This window comes from Gobio gobio, assembly GCF_949357685.1.
Source record: "Gobio gobio genome assembly, chromosome: 14".
Taxonomy (NCBI): domain Eukaryota; kingdom Metazoa; phylum Chordata; class Actinopteri; order Cypriniformes; family Gobionidae; genus Gobio; species Gobio gobio.
The window spans coordinates 20,406,553-20,428,264 of record NC_137107.1 but is presented as its reverse complement, the minus strand read 5'-3'; the positions used below and the strand labels follow the sequence as shown (position 1 = coordinate 20,428,264).

Below are 21,712 nucleotides of genomic sequence, written 5' to 3'. Positions count from 1 at the left end.
AATTCAGAGTGGTGATTGGCTGCCATAGCTGGAGAGTACCTGTCTACGTCATCAGTTTCTGAGCTTTTCTCCATGTTATTCACGAGAATAGACTCTTTTGATCGAATCACTGCACGGTATTATGCATGCGATCGCATTACAGCGGAGGATTCAAAGTTTAAAAACACACGCAAGGCGGATCACAGTTTATATCCGGATCGGATCAAGTGTGTTTCAAGTTTTTATGGACATATTTCATATACTCTGGTGCTCAAAACATGAAGCAGCACTGTGTATGTGCACATATTTGATCGTCTTCTTCAAATTAAATTTATATATCTGCAAATAAGGACACTGAGCGGTATGTCTGATCATAAATGCGTTTACATGATGGATTATTTTGATACACAGAAGACAATAATGTAGACGGAAAATTCTAAAAAGAATGGACAATAAAGTAACTATTGTCATTTGGTGTTCTCGTAAACATAATGATATTTTATTAGACCTTTAAATGTTACACCAAATAGACCAAGTTATAATGCTGAATTGTTGATATTTTTTAAGAATAATTCATCAAAACGTATTTGATTTTTCAATATAGTTGTAGTAGTCTCTAATGATAAGATTTTTGTGAGTTTGTTCGTTTTATATTTAAAATACATCAAAGTGCCCCCAACTCTGTTGTTTGTTTGTTTTTTCTCAGCTCATATTTTAATATTAATTTGTCTGTATAATGAGTGTGTTGCCGGTCTGTGTTTTATTGGTTGTTGTCTCCCCTATTCCCGTCTTCAACACTCCAAATTTTCCACAGCTTTACATGCCCATTTCTTGAGTCTTTTTTCAAATCTGAGGTGTGAACAACCAGTGTTAAAACAGGGTTTCATGACACTTTAAATGAGTAAAAATTACTAAGTGCAACTTTAAATTGTCAGGTGAAAGTTTGTAATTCTTAAGTCTTGACACTGAAAACCCATTCAAGGCTAAACTTAAACTGTGATAAGAGTTAACGAGCTAGCATGAATGTTTCAGCATGCATATAATCATTACAAAGAATTCGCATTTGGCCTTTACATTTTTGTTTCAACATCTTACTTTGAGACCAGGGAGAAGGCATCAGCACACACGGGTGGGCAGGGCACCAGTCTAACCATCATGCTGTCTGCCGCCGCTTGGAAGTGTGCCCGAGCCACACGCTCCAACACAGACGCCAAAGTGGCAGCGTCACCCGCCTTTCCTCCAGGGTCACCACCTCCAGAATCCAAGATATGACCTCCATGAATCACCAGGATGAGTAATTGCGTCCTGCACTTCCTCTGCAGGAGGGTGAATTATTAAATTGGTAAAAACTGAAAGAATAATGCAATGTAGTTACATTAGAAGTGTAATAATGAGGACTAACCTCCATGTCTTCCAAACCATCCACACTGCTCTGTGGTGCACAGCGAGGATGCCGCAGCCTGTACAGGCTCTCTAGTGGTTAATGAGAGACAGAGAGAAATAGCGAGAGAGTGAACTGACTTTATGGTGCTCTGCAGTGAGGCAGCAATTTCCACCTCAAACCATCCATCTTATTGATGACTGATGGGACAGTCGTACTTCTCTAAGAACCTTGTTCTCTCGTCCCCAAATTGGCAAAGTGCCACTAGTTATTGCACTCTTTCTTTACACATAAAGCTACATACAATAGCATTGTGTATACACAAATTAGCATAAAGAAATACTAGTTTTCTTTCCTTAAATTATATATTATTTGAAGTTATTAGTGTACTTGATAGCTTATTCAAAACTCTTTTTCTTTATTTGACCGTTGTGAAGGCTATTCAGGATTTAAGTATTAATACTGAGAATAGTGCTTTTGAATTATGGAGAATGGTATGAAAAATGCATAACAATAAATACAGTAAAAAAACAACATAAAATTAACAATGACCATTCAAAGTTAATTTAGGATTATTCTATAATTTGGTTGATACCTTAACTTGGGTTTGGATAAAAAAAATGACAGCATACATTTTTGTCTCATCTATTTATGAAGTGTTGTGTGAAATGTAGGTTAATTATTCTCTTTAATTGTCACTTCACATCTGTGGCTTTTAGAAACATTGTGTAATGTTGCAGGAAGGAGTAGGTGAGGTGAGGATCTGTATTTTATTTACAGAACCACATGGGCTAAACAGATATATACAGGGGTAAATAAGGAACTAAACAAGATACAGGTCAACATAGTCAGAAAACATGGAAACATAATAGCTGCGTCCGAAATCACATACTACTTATTTTGAATAAGTAATTACCTCATGACCGCTAAAAGGTACATTTTATATAGTATGAGTGTGTGTAGTAGGAATTTAATCTGGACGTACTACATTCTTCATGCGTTCATTATCATGTGACCTACCAGCGACTGTTGCGTCGTTTCACTGCCATTCCCAAATCCTCCCCCGTGGCCTTGGGGGATAGTAAAGTGTCCATCGTATGCACACTTCAGAATCTCACCAGGTAATTTATGTCTACTCTTTTATGAGTTCTGTGAATTCTGACACACATTCTGTTTTTCGCCTACTATATAGTACAGAAATAGCTTTAAAAAAAAAAAAAGTCTTAAACAGATATGACACATTGTTTCATAGATTCATAAAAGTAGTCAAAGGTAGTGTGAAATAAGAAAAGTCCCTTTCACACATACGGTCTACTGGTAAATTACAGATAATGTGTGATCAGAATATTTGTGTGTTTACCAATAAAGTCATTCTGGTAGTATTACAGTATAGATTTCGGTGTGAAAGGGGCTAATGATGATGTGCTATCCCACTAAAATATGCGTATTACATACACAATATTGCCAAAAGTTTTGGGCCTGCCTTTACATGCACACAAACTTTAATGACATCCTATTCTTAATCCGTAGGGTTTAATATGGAGTTGGCCCACCCTTTGCAGCTATAACAGCTTCAACTCTTATGGGAAGGCTTTCCGCAAAGGTTTAGGAGTGTGTTTATGGGAATTTTACCATTCTCAAGAAGCGCATTTGTGAGGTCAGGCACTGATGTTGGACGAGAAGGCCTGGCTCACAGTCTCCGCTCTAATTCATGCCAAAGGTGTTCTATCGGGTTGAGGACAGTGCAGGCCTGTCAAGTTCCTCCACACCAAACTCGCTCATCCATGTCTTTATGGATGTTGCTTTGTGCACTGGTGCGCAGTCATGTTGGAACAGGAAGGGGCCATCCCCAAACTGTTCCCACAAAGTTGGGAGCATGACACTGTTTAAAATGTCTTGGTATGCTGAAGCATTAAGAGTTCCTTTCACTGGAACTAAGGGACCAAGCCAAACCCCTGAAAAACAACCCCACACCATAATCACCCTCGTCCAAACTTTACACATGGCACAATGCAGTCAGGCAAGTACCATTTTCCTGGTAACCACCAAACCCAGACTCGTCCATCGGATTGCCATACAGAGAAGCGTGATTCGTCACTCCAGAGAACACGTCTCCAGTGCTCTAGAGTCCAGTGGCGGCGTGCTTTAAACCACTGCATCCAACGCTTTGCATTGCACTTTGTGATGTAAGTTCAGAGGTCTGTAGCTATTGGCGACTTCTGCACACTGTGCACCTCAGCATGCGCTGACCCCACTCGGTGATTTTACATGGCCTACCACTTTATTGCTGAGCTGCTGTTGTTCCCAATTGCTTCCACTTGGTTATAATAACACTAACAGTTGACCATAGAATATTTAGTAGTGAGGAAATGACTTTTTTGTATCAAATAGGTTATTAATAATTTGTAGTATGAATTTGTGTAACGAAAATACAAGAAAATCTTAATTGTACATGCAGTCCCACTTTTTACACATACATAAAGCTAAATGACACATAATACATTATTTGCACACGGTACATAAAATTGGAATAAAAAAGTGTGTATATTAAAAAAAATCCAGCATATCACACTGTCACCACACTACAGTTGTCAATGTAAGCTCTCTCTTTTTTATTATTATAATTATTATTAATTAACAATAAAAAACAGAATGTAACATGACAATATGACAATTCAATATACCAACCCAGTAAGCTCTCTCAATTTGATAAATTCCCCAATAGTCCCTGCAGGTAAATGCCATAACTACACTCTGCTGGCAAAAGGTATCTTTCTCCACTGACAGCCATTCAAATAACGGATGATAATAATAATAATAATAACGACTGAAAATCAGCACAAAAATGCATTCTGTCTGGGCAGGTTCATAATAATGCTTGTCTTGTTAAGCCCTCTACTGAATTTACTTCTTGCAATAACTGAAGGAGAATTTTCACCATCCTCACGGAGGCAGTTTTCCCTCTAAGAATAACCAATCTGAAAAATGTCCCTTTGAGGACAATTTGAACTGGTGCAGAACTGCAGGTAAAATGGCCTTTTATAATTCCTGTAACTAATATTGTGTCTGGCCCATTATTTAGCCTTTTTAAAAAGCACTAAAGGTTTTCTGTCAGATCTCAACTGCTCTTTGCCAGTCATCACAGCTCACGCTGCTAGAGGCTGTGCCCTCGAAATTATAACAGCAAGACAGTCTGCATCTGTTTGTGGCTCTGTGTGAGGCTGGAGAAAATGGGTATTAATAAATAATGCAAGAACTCTCCAGGCAAACAGGAGAGGGAGAACAGAGAGAGACAAATAGAGAGTATTTTTCTTTTAAAATCTGATTGGCACTCAAAACAACAATTCAGCAATTAACATTATCAAATCTTGTTCTGATTTAAATTAGAGTTTATATCCACGGGGCTGGGAGTTGTTTTCTGTATTTTTATAGGTCGTTCATTCGCTTGTAAACAAGTGAAGTATTTCCCTGAGCTCCAACTCCATCATATCCCACTAAAAAAATTAAAAAGTCATGTCAGCTCAGCGCTAATAAGCAGCTATATATGCTATGCTTGTGTGGTACATCATACATTATAATCACCGTTCATTTGTAAAATTGGTTATAATTACATTTATTCAAGCTCTGGAGGTTGATTTCACATTTGAGATTTTACATTTTACCAGCAATGATGGCCTGATGAAGACTACTGGAGACTTAAATAAGCTTGTTTTATAAGAACAGTATTACAGAGCTGGAGAAACCAGGATCAACACAGCCTTGAGCGCACACACACACACACACACACACACATTCAGTAAGCATAATGAAGATGTCAGATATTTTCCATCGGGGAAAAAAACAGAAAAATACACAGAAGGTTATGTATTGTCTATGCTGTTTATGGGGTCAGGGGATACACAAAAAGGGGGTTTGCAACATATCCAATGCATGGGCCATTGGAACCCTAACCCTAATCACAAAATGCTGTGCCAAAATTTTGTCCGTGTTACTGTATTGCGCCTGTGGGTGGGTTAGTGAGGCTAAAGTCTGTCTCAAACAGGGCTGTAGGCAGGGTTTTATAATCACTGATACCCCTTTTCCACTAGCATGAACTGGGTACTAGTTCAGAGCTAGTGCTAGTCCCGTTTCAGAGTTGGTTTCGGCTGGCGAGCCTTCTAAGAATTGGTTTGCCTTTCTACGGTCTAGAGAGCCACCACAGAGCCAGGTTTTACGTTGCTCTACGTTTCATCTTTCCAAACAATGCTAGCGCGGCAGCACCAAACACAAACACACCATCAACAATGGTGGGAGTTGTGCTACTACTGACTTTGCGAACCTACATCAGCATCCAAACACAGCCAATCCAACAGACCACTGCTGTTTTGGCTTAATCGGCAGTCCATCGTTTTTAACTGCTATTTCAAAAATGGTGGTCATGTTTTGGTGCTACTTATGAACCACTATTCCTGTTTCAGAGCTGGTGCTTTAGGTATTCGAAAGACAAAGAAGTTATTTGAAACTAGGCTCTGGCTCAGAACCGGCACTCAAACTGGCTTGGTGTTAAAGGGGCATGGGGTCCCAAACTTGAAAATTTAGATTTCTCTGATCTATATGTGCAGTTCAAGACATTTGAAGACCAAAAAAAGGATAACAATAGCTTTAAAACCAGTGGGCAGTAGATTATTTGTCAATACCTGCTCTCTCCTCATCTCAGTAAACATAGGGTCAACTGATATTTATGTGTTTTACAAATCATTTTCTATTTTAATTTACGTAATAACATAATTTAAGTTAATTTACTGAAGGCTACCAGGAAAGCTAGGTAAATAAGTTCATTAAATTAATTCACAATATGTGCATATTCATTATAGTTTAATATGATGAAAACGGCTTCATTAATGTTTCTTGTCTCCTCACATTAGTTACTAATTATTATATTAAATGAGTCACGTAAATTATATAGGCCTATTTTCAATTCAAACTGGCAAAATTAGACAAAATTGTATGTTTGCATCCCTGATTAAAACAATTGTCAAAAATGAAATGTTTAGTTTAGCTACTTCCCAGCAAGCAATAGCCGTCATTTCACCATCTCGGTTAACTATAGACCCGATATAGTCCGGCTATGAGTAACCCACTTCTAGCCAAAATAACCTTGAATTTGGTTACATGTTGTTTTTGCCAAAATGAATTTGCCATTATGTATGATATTCCATCATGTAAGCAAAGTCAACAGTGATTACAAGGTGTTTGGTTTCATTTCTTTGACGTATGACTAGTCTATTCTTGGTATATGGTTAGACGTCTATTACATTTTCACAGACAGCCCAAATTTTGCCTTGTTTTAGCCAAGAAGTCCGGGCTGTTTGAATGCTATTAGACGTATTTTCAATGCAAAATTGCTAGCTGGGTTACATCTTATCCCACACTTAATGACTGTTAACTGAAGCGCCACGCTAGAATTTACACTCAGCAGCTTCTGTGAACATAAAGCCCACCTTCTTTGATTTGATTGGTCATCTCAATATTTTGACATTGACGAGGTGTGACACACCAATGAGGCAGCTCAGATGAGAAGAGCTCAGTGCTGTGCAATATTCTTGCAGGACTAAAGTTTAGTAAACTATATTATGCACTTATTTCACAACCTTTATTATAAACACCTCGGAAAAATACTGAGGTATACTGAGGTCGGTGACTTCATAGCTGGCTACGGCCATAGTCACAAACCGCCAAAAAGTCTCGTTCTGTTTATTTTTCAGAACTTTTATTGGTTTTTTCACAGCGCTCACATGTGATCCACAGCTTTAATTTTTTGACATCTTGCTTCCACTTTCACTCGCTTCAGTGCACTTCTCGTTCATTAGTGAGAGGTCGCCGGTGTTTTCCTAAGCCTACTGTGCTCAGGTGTGTTTGAATTCACAGTTTAATTGAACGGAAATGTGGGTTTGAAGACTCAAGTTTTGTTTGTTAGGCTCTAAATAAGGTATTTCAGCACATATCCTATCCTAAAAAAATTGGAAATTCATAAATTGGGTCATGCTTAAACCCTCTGGTGTGGAAATAAATAAATAAATGGTTTAGTTAAGTGGTGGGATTCATCCCTGCTCTCTTTAAATCTGAAATATGTTCCAGATTTATTAACTGTGAAATGAAAACGGATAATTGTTAGTGGTAATCCTCTCTCGCTCTGTCTGTCTCAATTCTTTCTCTTTCTCTGTCTCTTTATAATCTGTGACCTTACCATCATGAAAACCAAAACAACCAAATCCACATGATATTAAGTTTCTACACTGCTCTAAGCCATCCATAAATCCTTGCACAAATAACAGACCTGTGGGGGGAGGGGGGCTGTATGGATGGAGACCTTCTTCCACAAGCGGAAATAAAGATGAATCTCTCAAGACCCAGGGTTTTCTCAAAACACATCTCGACAAAAATAAAACAAACACTGCTGATGAACTGATTGTTTGTGGCTGAGAAACCCTGATCGGCCGCTCAATCATACTGCCACATTTATGAGGTCTTATTGGTCTTTCAGTAGGACTCATCGCGGTCTGATGAAACGCATTTTTCTAAAATGAGTGCCAAAAAGTGAGCTGCCTATTTCTCCTCATTTAAAAGTAGCTGTCGTGCGGCATTACAGAAACTCTAATTCTCCCATGTAGCATTAGGGTGTCTCTCTAAAGGGAGTTAAATGTGTGTGAGAGTTATATAGTCACTGTGTGTCGTGATGTATTAATACGGCTTAGAGAAGCAAAACAGTGATTACGCTGCATCTGTAGCATTAGTCACTGTTGATTCTCCCTTCACTGAACTTCCCCACTTTAAGTTAGACGCTAAACACGCTGTGTGCCTTGAAAACTGCTATTTAGGGTAAAGTAAACTAATTAGGGAGGAGCAGCGTTGAGATTATCCACGGTTTTCACAGCAATTTTACTTGTCAGTTGAAATTTATGAAAATTAATGTACCGTAAAATCACATCATCAAGCAACTCCTGGTAAATTCACCTTTACTTGGTTGATTAAAGTGTTTATTATACCTTATTTAAAGGGTGAATATAATGTATTCATGACTAAAAAAAAAACATGTAGGTGAGATGTCTTCAGGAGACCCTGGTGCTTTTACCTCTGGAGTGCTCCAGGTGTCCCAGTGTTTCGATCTGCTCCACCAGGTCATTGGAGTTCCACTGGCTCATTTCCAGAAGTAAGGCCGTCTTCCCCTCCAGAACATCTGCGGATCAGCAGAACATGAGAAGCCATTCAATACAATGAAGGAAATTGGGGTCTGTAATGCTGGTAGCTCTTTCTGGAAATTAGTTTTTTGTTAAAGCATAAGTCACACAATCCAATATTGTTTATATAACAATATGATTTTTTATAATATAATATAATATTATAATATATAATAGTGGCTTAGTTTAGACAAATTTACGCCCCTTGACCATCAACAGTATATATATATACACTCACCTAAAGGATTATTAGGAACACCTGTTCAATTTCTCATTAATGCAATTATCTAATCAACCAATCACATGGCAGTTGCTTCAATGCATTTACATTTACATTTACATTTATGCATTTGGCAGACGCTTTTATCCAAAGCGACTTACAGTGCACTTACTACAGGGACAATCCCCCTGGAGCAACGTGGAGTAAAGTGCCTTGCTCAGGGATAGAACCAGCAACCTTCTGCATATCAGTTAAGTGGTTTAACCCACTGGACCACCACCTCTCCACGAAACTGAGGTGACATTTAGGGGTGTGAAACTGACATTTAGGGGTGTGGTCCTGGTCAAGAAAATCTCCTGAACTCCAAACTGAATGTCAGAATGGGAAAGAAAGGTGATTTAAGCAATTTTGAGCGTGGCATGGTTGTTGGTGCCAGACGGCCGGTCTGAGTATTTCACAATCTGCTCAGTTACTGGGATTTTCACACACAACCATGTCTAGGGTTTACAAAGAATGGTGTGAAAAGGGAAAAACATCCAGTATGCGGCAGTCCTGTGGGCGAAAATGCCTTGTTGATGCTAGAGGTCAGAGGAGAATGGGCCGACTGATTCAAGCTGATAGAAGAGCAACTTTGACTGAAATAACCACTCGTTACAACCGAGGTATGCAGCAAAGCATTTGTGAAGCCACAACACGTCGCACAACCTTGAGGCGGATGGGCTACAACAGCAGAAGACCCCACCGGGTACCACTCATCTCCACTACAAATAGGAAAAAAGAGGCTACAATTTGCACAAGCTCACCAAAATTGGACAGTTGAAGACTGGAAAAATGTTGCCTGGTCTGATGAGTCTCGATTTCTGTTGAGACATTCAGACGGTAGAGTCAGAATTTGGCGTAAACAGAATGAGAACATGGATCCATCATGCTTTGTTACCACTATGCAGGCTGGTGGTGGTGGTGTAATGGTGTGGGGGATGTTTTCTTGGCACACTTTAGGCCCCTTAGTGCCAATCGGGCATCGTTTAAATGCCACGGCCTACCTGAGCATTGTTTCTGACCATGTCCATCCCTTTATGACCACCATGTACCCATCCTCTGATGGCTACTTCCAGCAGGATAATGCACCATGTTACAAAGCTCACATCATTTCAAATTGGTTGAACATGACAATGAGTTCACTGTACTAAAATGGCCCCCACAGTCACCAGATCTCAACCCAATAGAGCATCTTTGGGATGTGGTGGAATGGGAGCTTCGTGCCCTGGATGTGCATCACACAAATCTCCATCAACTGCAAGATGTTACCCCTTTCAATATGGGCCAGCATTTCTAAAGAATCCTTTCAGCACCTTGTTGAATCAATGCCATGTAGAATTAAGGCAGTTCTGAAGGCGAAAGGGGGTCAAACACAGTATTAGTATGGTGTTCCTAATAATCCTTTAGGTGAGTGTATATATATATATATATATATATATATATATATATATATATATATATATATATATATATATATATATATATATATATATATATATATATATATATATATATATATATAAAAATAATGTGTCGGGTCATAGGTCACTCTTCCACCGGAATCACACTTGTTCCGTTACCGGAAGCCAGCGACTATAGTTTATACATTTATAAATATGGATACATTTCTTACAAAATGAATCGCTTCACTTCAGAAGGCCTTTATTAACCCACTGGAGCCGGTAATATGGATTACTTTTATGATGGATGGATGTGCTTTTTTGGGCTTCAAAATCTAAGGTACCATTCACTCCCAATATAAAGCTTGAAATATAAAGGATATTTTTTAATATAATTCTGATTGTGTTTGGCTGAAAGAAGAAAGAGTCATATACACCTAGGATGGCTTGACGGTGAGTAATTTATGGGATCATTTTTGGGTGAACTAAGATTATTGACTCCAAAACCCCAATAAGTCTTAACATAATGGCTATGAATCTGGCCCCTGATGTGGCTTCTTAGAATAAGAGAAAATATTATTTTATAGTATTCTATACTGTGAAGGTTATGTTGATTAGCATTGCATTATAATAACATTCTTACGAAAATACCACATTGTGAAACAGACATAAACCATATATTGTCGCAATCATGTTTATTTCCTTCATGTTTCATCCGTCTTTGTTTCATCTGCTTTATATTCAGCTACAGTGATAGCTGGATGCCATATAAGGGAATTTGTGTAACCCCATGAAGTATTATTCTTTCTGTGAGTCTTGGACTTTCTTGCGCAAGGGCGCCTCAGGCTACCAGTATGAATGAAACACAGATTACATGAGAGTTCTTAGTGCTCCATAATGCTCACATCGCCCCCATTTTGGGTAAAAATTTGTAAAAAAATAAATAAATGATAAGAAAAAAAATTTCTCTATCAAGAAATTTGAAGTTAACATGAGAGTTTTTCTCCAAATAAGCACACCTTTGGACTAAAAACCCTGAGGTACTTTGTTTTGTAAATAGCTCTGATGAGAAGTGTACAGGAGCTTTTTTTTTCCGTGGTGGATGCAGAGGCTAAAGGCATGTGCTCTGAACAAAACAGAGGTCAAAAATGGAATAAAAAGGGACTTGTTACTAGTAAATAAAAAACATAGAAAGGTAATTTATAAATTAACAATAACAAAAAACGAATTCTTTAAAATATATGAATTATTTCATGATACCTAATTCAAAATGTAATACGTGTTACATTTGCAAATGGTAATGTACACAACTTTGAAAAGCATTAGGAATCACAAAATGGTATTCCCCACTACACCTCAAAATTATACAATTTTGTACCACCAATTTTTTTTAAATATATATGTATTGTAGCGTCTGGAGTCTCTCTGTCTCTCTCTCTCTGTTTCTCTCTCTTGGGATCAAAGTGAGGCGAAACAGCAGGGATGCCTTTCGCTACCCAGCTCTGCAGGGAGATCAGATCCCGGCACCCATAAGTCTGGGGTGAATGGCCCTCAATGCCAGGCTGACGACCCACCAGAGAATGGCCAGGCCTACGACAATTGCTCTGGGGGGGGGGGGACTTCAAAAAGATCCCTATCACACACACACACACCCCGGGCCCCTAGCTCACACCTTCCTGGTGCAGAGGGGCCGAGAACTGACCTCCACACAGACAGCCTGTGCCATGTGGCTTGAACTATTTTAACTGAACCATCCCAGAAATATATGTGATGACCCCTTTTGTTGTATGTATGTTGACCACAAAGTATATATTTATGTATTTGTGTGATGTTAATCTTAAATGCTCAAGATGGCTCTGTAAAAGAGATACACTGTCTTTCATGCATTTAAACGAGCATGTTTGGGGTCTATTGATTCCTCTTTCTCTGCCTTAGCCAATTATGTAAAAAGTATGATTATGACATGTACCGTTAATATGCTTACCCCTTTTGGAGCAAAACCTCACTTGTTGTGGTTTCCAGCATTAACATTCCAGTGAGTGATAAAAGTCCAAACAAAGGAACTTTCCCGCCTCCAATCCACATCTACGATTGGTCATCTCAGTGGAGGTGGGCGGAGGTTAGTGGACTTTAAAGTACAGTTACTCAAGCACCTCGGGGCTCAGTAAAAACTTGCAAGGACTCGGACAAGACAAAACTTCCCTTCCATCACGCCAGCGCGGCTCGCAGGGCTTCGGCCCGAGCCCGCCTGGCCAAGCTGATCGCCCCTTTGAAGATGACGCAACACCGGCGCGCTCCATCCGAGCGCGCACATCACTGCACGAATCTTCTTAGCGCGAACGAGATGCCTTCCCTTCCAAGACAACCGCTCCTACACGCCGTTAAATCTCCCGCGGACCGACCCCGGAAGGACCGAACGGAGGGAGAGCTTCAGCGCATGAACACTCTGAGAAACGCAACGCACGCATCCTTTACACAACACAAAGAAACCATGCAAGTATCAATTCTATCGAAATTTAGATGCGTTTAAGATTGTACCCCTATTATGGTGATAATTGTTCGTTGCTGGCTCTCGCGGTTTTGGTTGGGAGATGTCCGACTGGACCATTCCCTTCTCACCTTCCTGTTCTCCTCCTCTCTCTTCCCTCTATTTCTATTCCATTTCTTCTCTTTCATTACTTTCCCTATTTTGTATATACATGTATCCTTTATGTAGTCGTATGTAATCGTAGTAGCTATCACTATTAAAACCATTGTATCCACGTTTTAATTGTCATTGTTGTTGCTCACAAAACATGAGTCCCTTTAATGTCAGATCTAAGCTACGAGCTCTTATAAGTATCATTGAATGCTTTAATTAATACCATAACTCGGAAGGTTTATCCTTTGTGGCCAGAGGGATAAGCTTTTCGAAAATGGGTCGAAGACCAAGTTGAGAAGTATTGTACTGCTCGTTCGTTAAACCGAACGGAGTAGAGGAATTCTAATCACTTCCGTAGAGGCTATTCTGTGATTGTTTAATATAGATATATATCCAGAGTTGATTGCAATAAATTGTTGTCAACCATATATATATATATATTGCATAAATACCTGTTAGGTATTCCCCTTTTGGGTGATTTTGGAGATTTGTGATTCAATTATAACCCGTTATGATTAATCATAAATCCCTAAATATTAATACTCATTATTCCCTATGAGCTAAATTTAATTTAATAATATATGTGACCCTAAGACGTTACAGTATATATATTTTAAGCTTCACATTTGACAATAGCCATTCACACACATAGAATTTAGGATTTTGCTTTCTGTAGCCATTATTAATAAGACAATAATTTTGCTTCAATTCATCCACTATGGGCTTTCATAAAATATGGGCTTCTTTTATTAAATAAGGACTATTCCTAGGCTGTCTTCATGAAGTGCCCTTAACACAGAGGTAAGAGAAACATGCTCACGGGGAATCATTTAAAAGAGGTTTGGTACAACGCAGAGAGACAAAAGGGCAAAAAAAAAAAAAAAACACTCCCGGAGCCAAAAATAGACTACTGAGATTGCGGGGAGCAGGCAGGGAAGAAGAAGAGGCTGTGGAATAAGATGATAAGAAACTAATGAAGATGGATCACTCTCTCCGTGTTTTCCTCTGGTTGTAAATTAGTCAGTTTTTGAGGATGAACTCTGTCTCCTATAATAATCTGAAAAAAGTCTACAAACTTTATTTTGCTCATATCAGTCAGTCATTAATATGCTGCTAAAGGCCATGGGGTCGTTCTCTTACCATCTGCGACTGCAGCATTAGCCAATTTCATAACAGCCAATTAGAGGACTATTCATGTTTGAATGAATATTCCAAGGCACCCAACGATGCTGAAAAGGGGGGAATATGTGGAGTAATATAATGCCACCAATATGGTGCAATGCTGATATACAAATAATCATTATTTTGATAATCAATTAATCGATTAAAAAAAGCAACCCCCCCCCCCCCCAAAAAAATCTTTATTTATTAATCTTTTTTAATTAAATTTAAAATATAATTTTAATCACATTCTCCCAATGTTGTCATCTATGTTGTCATTCAAACAACGTGCACTCTCAATTATATTATATAATTATATTATATTTAGGCCTACTCCATTACAATAGTGCCTTTACACTTACTGCTCTCATAAAAAAAAATTCAATTAACATATGTTACATGTATAATTTTAGGACTACATTTAATCTCTTACAATAATTATTTAGCAAAATGTTTATTTTAGTCAGAATTATTGCGTGCCGCCGGCGCTCATTCACTGAAGTCTGTGAAGTTTAGCAAAGAATTGCTTAATGTCACGACAAGGCTTGTGTGCAAAATGGAATAATAATTGCGTGACTTTCTAACATTTACAGATAAGGATACAACCGTAAAATGTGAGGTTGGGGAAATACGTCTCAAACGCATTTAAAGCACATGTATCGACTTTTTGTTGCATTATTTTCCTGTTATCACTGTAAAGCTCCTTTGAATCAATCTGGCAGATGATTCATGTTTTATCACTGCTAATGAAAACCACAGAACCACAGAAGCCAAAGCCTTAGCTTGTTTGCTGTACACCTTGTCACATATCAGCTTTTAGACATTGTTCTGTTTTTTGTTATAAATCAGAAATGACAAGGAGGCCGCTTCACGCAATACAAAGTCAATGGAGTTTTCAGATTATGACGCGTGTCGCTCTGTCTCTATGTGTTTAAGTGTGTGGAAAAGACCTTTTAGAAGAGTAAGATACTTACCTTTAGTAAGATAAAATGATCAGACCAACCAGGCATAACATTATGTCCACTTACAGTTGAATTGAATAACACTGGTTATCTCTTCATCACGGCACCTGTTAGTGGGTGGGATATATTAGACAGTAAGTGAACATTTTGTCCTCAAAGTTGATGTATTTGAAGCAGGAAAAATGGGCAAGCGTAAGGCTGTGAGCGAGTTTGACAAGGGCCAAATTGTGATGGCTAGATGACTTGGTCAGAGCATCTCCAAAACTGCAGCTCTTCTGTGGTGTTCCCGGTCTGCAGTGGTCAGTATCTATCAAAAGTGGTCCAAGGAAGGAACAATGGTGAACCGGCGACAGGTTCATGGGCAGCCAAGGCTCATTGATGCACGTGGGGAGCTAAGGCTGGCCCGTGTGGTCCGATCAAACAGACGAGCTACTGTAGCTCATATCGCTCAAGAAGTTAATGCTGGTTCTAACAGAAAGGTGTCAGAATACACAGTGCATCACAGTTTGTTTGTTGACCAGCACAATATTAGGTCATAATGTTATGCCTGATCGGTGGCTGAGTGTGTAAAGACTGTTTAAAATGCAAAAAATAAGTGTGCATACATCATGCATTGTGGCATTATTTCCATTCAAAACCTTGCAATTATGGATGACAACATACAGTCACCCATATATTTAGACTAACAAACATTGCAATATCTACGAAACAAGGCTTTTTATGTTGCTACCATTTTCATATTGAACAATACTGCTGATTTCATATTGAACAATACTGCTGACTAGAGTTCCCCACATGAATAAATTATATGGTTCCTGTTATAAGATTATTTTTTCTTCATTTTGCAACATTGAAAAAGAAAAAAAAAGAGCTTTAACGTCATTTTGCTTCAATGAAATATTTTTATTTTGCAATATCTTCTTCTCTAGAACTGGAACCCTTTCAACAGGTTAAAGAAAAGAGCAAATTAAAGATTCTTCAGTTGCCAATTTTACAATCTGTAGTTGCTGACAAGATTTTTTTTTACATTCAGTGAACGTCTCGGTTACGGATGTAACCCTCGTTCCCTGAGGAGGGAACGGAGACGTAACGTTAGTGACTAACGAATGGGGGTTTCGCTTAGAAGCCTATCAACTTCGAGTTTTGAGAAAACGCCCAATGGCGTGCCAATGCCATGGGGCATGCGGAATTTGCATACGTAGCTCCGCCTCACTGCGTGAGTATATAAGGAAGTACGAGGCAATATCGCATTATGTTACCTGCTTGAGGAGCCAAGACTGAACTCCTGCGTTCCAGGCAACACAGCTGATGTGGCAAGGGGACGTTACGTCTCCGTTCCCTCCTCAGGGAACGAGGGTTACATCCGTAACCGAGACGTTCCCTTTCGTTCAGTCACTACGACGTAACGTTAGTGACTAACGAATGGGGGTCCCAATATAATCCCGCCACTCAGCCGTCTTCCAGCGCCCTGCGTAAGTGTGAGTTCCCTGTCGTAAGACTAGTACGGACGAAGGACTCCCACTTAACACAGGATTACCAAGGTACACTGGGAAGCATATCCCAGTGAGGGAATGCCAAGATGCCTACCCGTGGGGAGGACTTAAGAGACACATATGACCCGGAGAGGGCTGCATATGGAAGATCTCTAGGGTACCAGCCGAAGGTGGATTTTTAACCCTAGGGGTGGCGGGGACACGCCAAGGGAAGAAACCCGCTCACTGCGGAGACTTACGGTGAAATACACATGTGGGGGTCGCCGGAGGGAACCATGCACATGGGGCACCTGGCCGGACATGAGGGTCTGGGCTCGAGAGGGCAGACTGAACTGATGTCGGCGTCGACAGTGCTGGAGGAGCTCAGGGCTCTCGGGGAGCTCACCTGAGGAAAATATCGCACGTATCCAGTCCGTGGAGTGGAGTGGCGAGCAAGCGAAGACACCTGAGCCTGGCCCATCACCAGCCCCTCGGGGGGGCGAGTACATAGTCGGAGACTGGCTCCACTCGGAGATTGTAGAATCTGGCGAATGTGTTGGGTGTCGCCCAGCCTGCAGCTCTGCAGATGTCTGCTAGCGAGGCGCCATGCGCTAGAGCCCAAGAGGAAGCCACACTCCGGGTGGGACTCACACCAAGGGGACATGGTCGGCCTTGCTGCTGGTAAGCCAAAGCAATGGTGTCCACTATCCAGTGAGACAGCCTTTGCTTTGAGAGAGCACTTCCCTTCCGCTCTCCACCATAACAGACAAAGAGCTGGTCTGAGGTCCTGAAACACTGCGTCATGTCTACGTAGGCGCGGAGAGCGCGTACTGGACAGAGCAATGCCAAGGCTGGGTCTACCTCCTCCAAAGGCAGCGCTTGCAGGTTCACCACCTGGTCCTTGAACGGAGTGGTGGGAACCTTGGGCACATATCCAGGCCGGGGTCTCAGGATCACGTGAGAGTTAGCCGGCCCGAACTCCAGGCACGCTTCGTCAACCGAAAATGCCTGCAGGTCCCCGACCCTCTTGACTGAGGCCAATGCGGTCAGCAGAGCCGTCTTCATAGACAGAAACTTAATATCGACCGACCGCAAAGGCTCAAAGGGAGGTCTCTGCAGAGCAGTTAGTACTACTGCGAGGTCCCAAGAGGGTACGAGAGGAGAGCGAGGAGGATTCAGTCTCCTAGCTCCCCTCAGGAACCTGATGACCAGGTCGTGCTGACTTACCTTTTTGTTCTCCAAGAGATCGTGGTGGGCAGATATTGCGGCCACATATACCTTGAGGGTGGAGGGAGACAGCCTTCGCTCCAGCCCCTCTTGGAGAAACTCAAGCACGGACCCGATCGGACATTTCCAGGGGTCTTCTTGGCGGGAAGAGCACCAGGTGACGAAGAGGTTCCACTTCAACGCATAGGCATGCCGAGTGGACTCTGCCCTAGCGGAAGTGATGGTGGCGACCACCGTAGGTGGTAGGCCACTCAAACCTGCCGGGTCCCGTCTAGGAGCCACACGTGGAGGTTCCAAAGGTCGGGACGCGGGTGACAATGGGTGCCCCGTCTCTGAGTAAGGAGGTCCGGTCTCAGAGGAATAGGCCAGGGAGGGGCTGTCGCAAGGAGAATGAGTTCGGGGAACCAGGTCCGGCCGTGCCAGTACGGGGCGACCAAAAGGACCTGCTCCTTGTCCTCCCTGATCTTGCACAGAAGCTGTGCGAGTAGGCTCACTGGGGGAAACGCATATTTGCGTAGGCCCCGCGGCCAGCTGTGCGCCAGTGCATCCGTGCCGAGCGTGCCCTCGGTCAGGGAATAATACAGGCTGCAGTGGGAAGAGTCGTGGGAGGCAAACAGGTCTACCTGTGCGTCGCCGAACTGTTCCCAAATCAGCTGAACCGTCCGGGGATGGAGTCTCCATTCTCCCGGGAGAGGCTGAAACCGCGAGAGCTCGTCGGCTGCGTGGTTCAGGACTCCCGGAATATGGACAGCACGAAGGGACCTCAGGCGCTTCTGACTCCATAAGACGAGATGGCGGGCGAGTTGAGACATGCGGCGGGAGCGTAGACCGCCCTGGTGGTTGATGTACGCTACTACGGCCGTGTTGTCTGTCCGGACGAGCACATGTTGACCCTTCAGCAACGCTCGGAAGCGGTGCAGGGCGAACCGTACTGCCAGCAACTCGAGGCAATTGACATGCAGGAGGCGCTGGGGTCCTGTCCAGGAGCCCGCGGCTGCTTGTCCATTGCACATGGCACCCCAGCCCGTGGCAGAGGCATCCGTCGATACGACAACATGCCTGGAAACTCGTTCTAAGGGCACACCGGCCCGTAGAAAGCTGAGGTTCGACCACGGGGTGAGTGTCTGTAAGCAGGCCCGAGTCACTTGGATCCGGAGCGTGCCAGACTGCCATGCCCATCTCGGGACTCGATCGCGAAGCCAGTGCTGAAGCGGTCTCATATGAAGCAATCCGAGCGGCGTTACCGCGGCTGCAGATGCCATATGCCCCAGGAGCCTCTGAAAAAGTTTCAGTGGAACCGCATTCTTGCTCTCGATTTGTCGGAGGCAAGTCAGCAGAGACTGCGCGCGCTCGCTCGAAAGCTGCGCGTACATGGCGACCGAGTCGATCTCCATACCGAGAAAAGAGATCCTCTGCACTGGGCAGAGTTTGCTCTTCTCCCAGTTGACCCGAAGGCCCAGACGGGTTAAGTGGTGGAGAACCAGATCTCTGTGTCTGCAAACCTGCTCTCGAGAGTGGCCTAGTATGAGCCAGTCGTCGAGGTAGTTCAGGATGCGGACCCCGTGCTGCCAAAGGGGCGCAAGGGCTGCCTCGGCGATCTTCGTGAAGACGCGAGGGGACAGAGATAACCCGAATGGGAGAACTGCGTACTGGTATGCCCGCCCCTCGAAAGCAAACCGTAGGAACGGTCTGTGTCGAGGAAGGATGGAGACATGGAAGTAGGCGTCCTTCAGGTCGATCGCTGCAAACCAATCGACCGGACGAACGCATTCGAAAAGGCGTTTCGCAGTCAACATCTTGAACGGAAGCCGGTGAAGGGATCGGTTCAAGATGCGAAGGTCCAGGATTGGCCGTAACCCACCGGTTTTCTTGGGTACAATGAAGTAGGGGCTGTAGAACCCCGACCTCATTTCGGCTGGAGGGACAGGCTCGATCGCACCCTTCGCCAGTAGAGTGGCAATCTCCGCACGCATGACGGGGGCATGGGCCCCGGTCACGGTATAGCGGACTCCCCTGTAACGGGGAGGAGCCTGCGCGAACTGAATCGCGTAGCCGAGCCTGACGGTCCGGGCAACCCAGCGGGACAGCCCCGGAAGCTGAAGCCAGGCTTCCAGAGACTGCACCAACGGGGTCATACGGACAGTAGGCGTACCCCGGGTGGGGCAGCGAGGCAGCGTTACCGGCGCGGACAGGGGAGGCTGTTGGGCGTCCCCGGGTCGGAGCACGGTTAACGGCTGCGCCCTGACAGAGGAGACCAGGGAAGGACTCGCGTTCCACGGGGGTCTGCTCTGCCAGGGGGCTGGCGACAGAGAGGGACGAGAGTGGCGTGACCCGAGGGTGGCGCGCACTGCCGTCACCGATCTCTGGGGGCTCAGGGATGGGTTTGTCAGTTCTTTCTTAACCACATTAGGGTGCTGCTGACCCGGGGGCCAGCAGCTGAACAAAAGATTCTCCCCCGGCCCTCCACCGGGGGAAGGAGCGGCCCTGCCGCCGTCTCCTGGAAAGAACTGCCCATCCCTGAGCCGTCCGCATCAGGAGCGCCGCTTAGCCTGGCGTTTCTTCGCGGGCTGCGGGGCTGGAGCGGACTGGGACGCCTTCCTGCGGCTGCCTCTGCGCGGCCCGGGTGGAGGCTGCTGCTTGGGTGGCGCAGAGGCGGAGGAAGCCGCGGGAGGACGTCCTCGGCGGCGAGCAGGCTGAGGCACCTGCGCGGGCGGTGGGGTGGAGGCAGCAGCTGACCGCCGGGGCAGGATGTATTTTATTGCCTCAGTCTGCTTCTGAGCGGCCGAGAACTGTTGGGCGAAGCTCTCGACCGCTCCGCCGAATAGCCCATCCTGTGATATGGGGGCGTCGAGGAAACGTGTTCGCTCGGCGTCGCGCATATCAGACAGGGTGAGCCATAAGTGTCTCTCCTGGACCACATTTGTGGACATCACCTGACCCAGGGAGCGCGCGGTCACCTTCGTCGCCCGGAGAGCGAGGTCGGTGGCGGCACGCAACTCATTGCTGAGCCCTGGATCAGCCCCTCTCTCGTGCATATCGCACAGCAACTTGGCTTGGTAAGCCTGAAGAGTTGCCATGGTATGCAAAGAAGCGGCGGCCTGCCCCGCAGCTCTATAGGACTTCGCCACCAGAGATGACGAAAACCTACAGGCCTTGGAGGGGTGCTTTGGGTCACCACGCCAGGACGAAGCGCTCTGTGGACACAGTTGCATCGCAACAGAACGTTCGACTGGGGGGACCCCAGTGTACCCATGAGCCGCGGCTCCATCGAGAGAGGTGAAGGCGGAAGAGGCCGCCAAACGTTCACGGGAAGACAACGGGGCCTTCCAGGAACGCGCGACCTCTTCATGCACCTCGGGGAAGAAAGGTATTGGAGGAGCGGCCGGACGGGTGTCCGAACGCGCCGCCCCCAAAAACCAATCATCCAACCGCGAACGCTCGGGCTGAGGCGGAGGGTTCCACTCCAGTCCAAGCGCTGCGGCGGCCCGAGAGAGCATGGCTGTCAACTCTGGGTCCGACTCGGGCAATGCTGGGACACCCGAAGGTGGCAGCACAGCCGAATCCTCATCCTCAGATGACTCCAGCCCACCTTGTGATGCGGCGATAGACATCACTTCCTCCTCCGCCGCGCCAAACGCCAAAGTCGGGACAGCAGGAGCCGGCCCCGATGTAGACGCCTGAGCGCGGGCCGGGTCAAGTGCCTGAGAGGGGGGTGTGGGCCGAGGAACTAGCGTCGGAGCTTTATTCCACACCGTCACCCTCAGATCACCCTGGTCACCAGCCAAAGTGCCGCCTCCAGAGGAGACCGCAGATTGGGGGGGGACGGAGGGGACTCTCGTTCCGGCATCAGCACGGAATTCACGGAGTCTCGATCGTAGCACTGAGATGGCCAGGTTCCCGCAGAGAGAACATGAGTCATCCACGAGCGCTGCCTGAGCGTGCTGAAAGCCCAAACACGTCACACAGCGCTCGTGCCCGTTGAAAGAAAAAAGCGATCTACCGCACCCAGAAGT

The 21,712-nt window shown here is 44.2% G+C and overlaps 1 protein-coding gene across 1 annotated transcript in view; it reads right to left on the bottom strand.

Annotated features, from left to right (window-relative positions):
• Positions 1–21,712, bottom strand: part of plrdgb (PITP-less RdgB-like protein) — a 146,759-nt gene that overhangs the window by 68,200 nt on the left and 56,847 nt on the right. The window contains exons 3-5 of the mRNA XM_079834714.1: positions 8,472–8,576; positions 1,382–1,452; positions 1,075–1,295 (exon numbers count right to left, since the gene is read on the bottom strand). Coding sequence (XP_079690840.1) covers positions 1,075–1,295; positions 1,382–1,452; positions 8,472–8,576 — 397 coding nt within the window. The remainder of the gene's footprint in view (positions 1–1,074; positions 1,296–1,381; positions 1,453–8,471; positions 8,577–21,712) is intronic.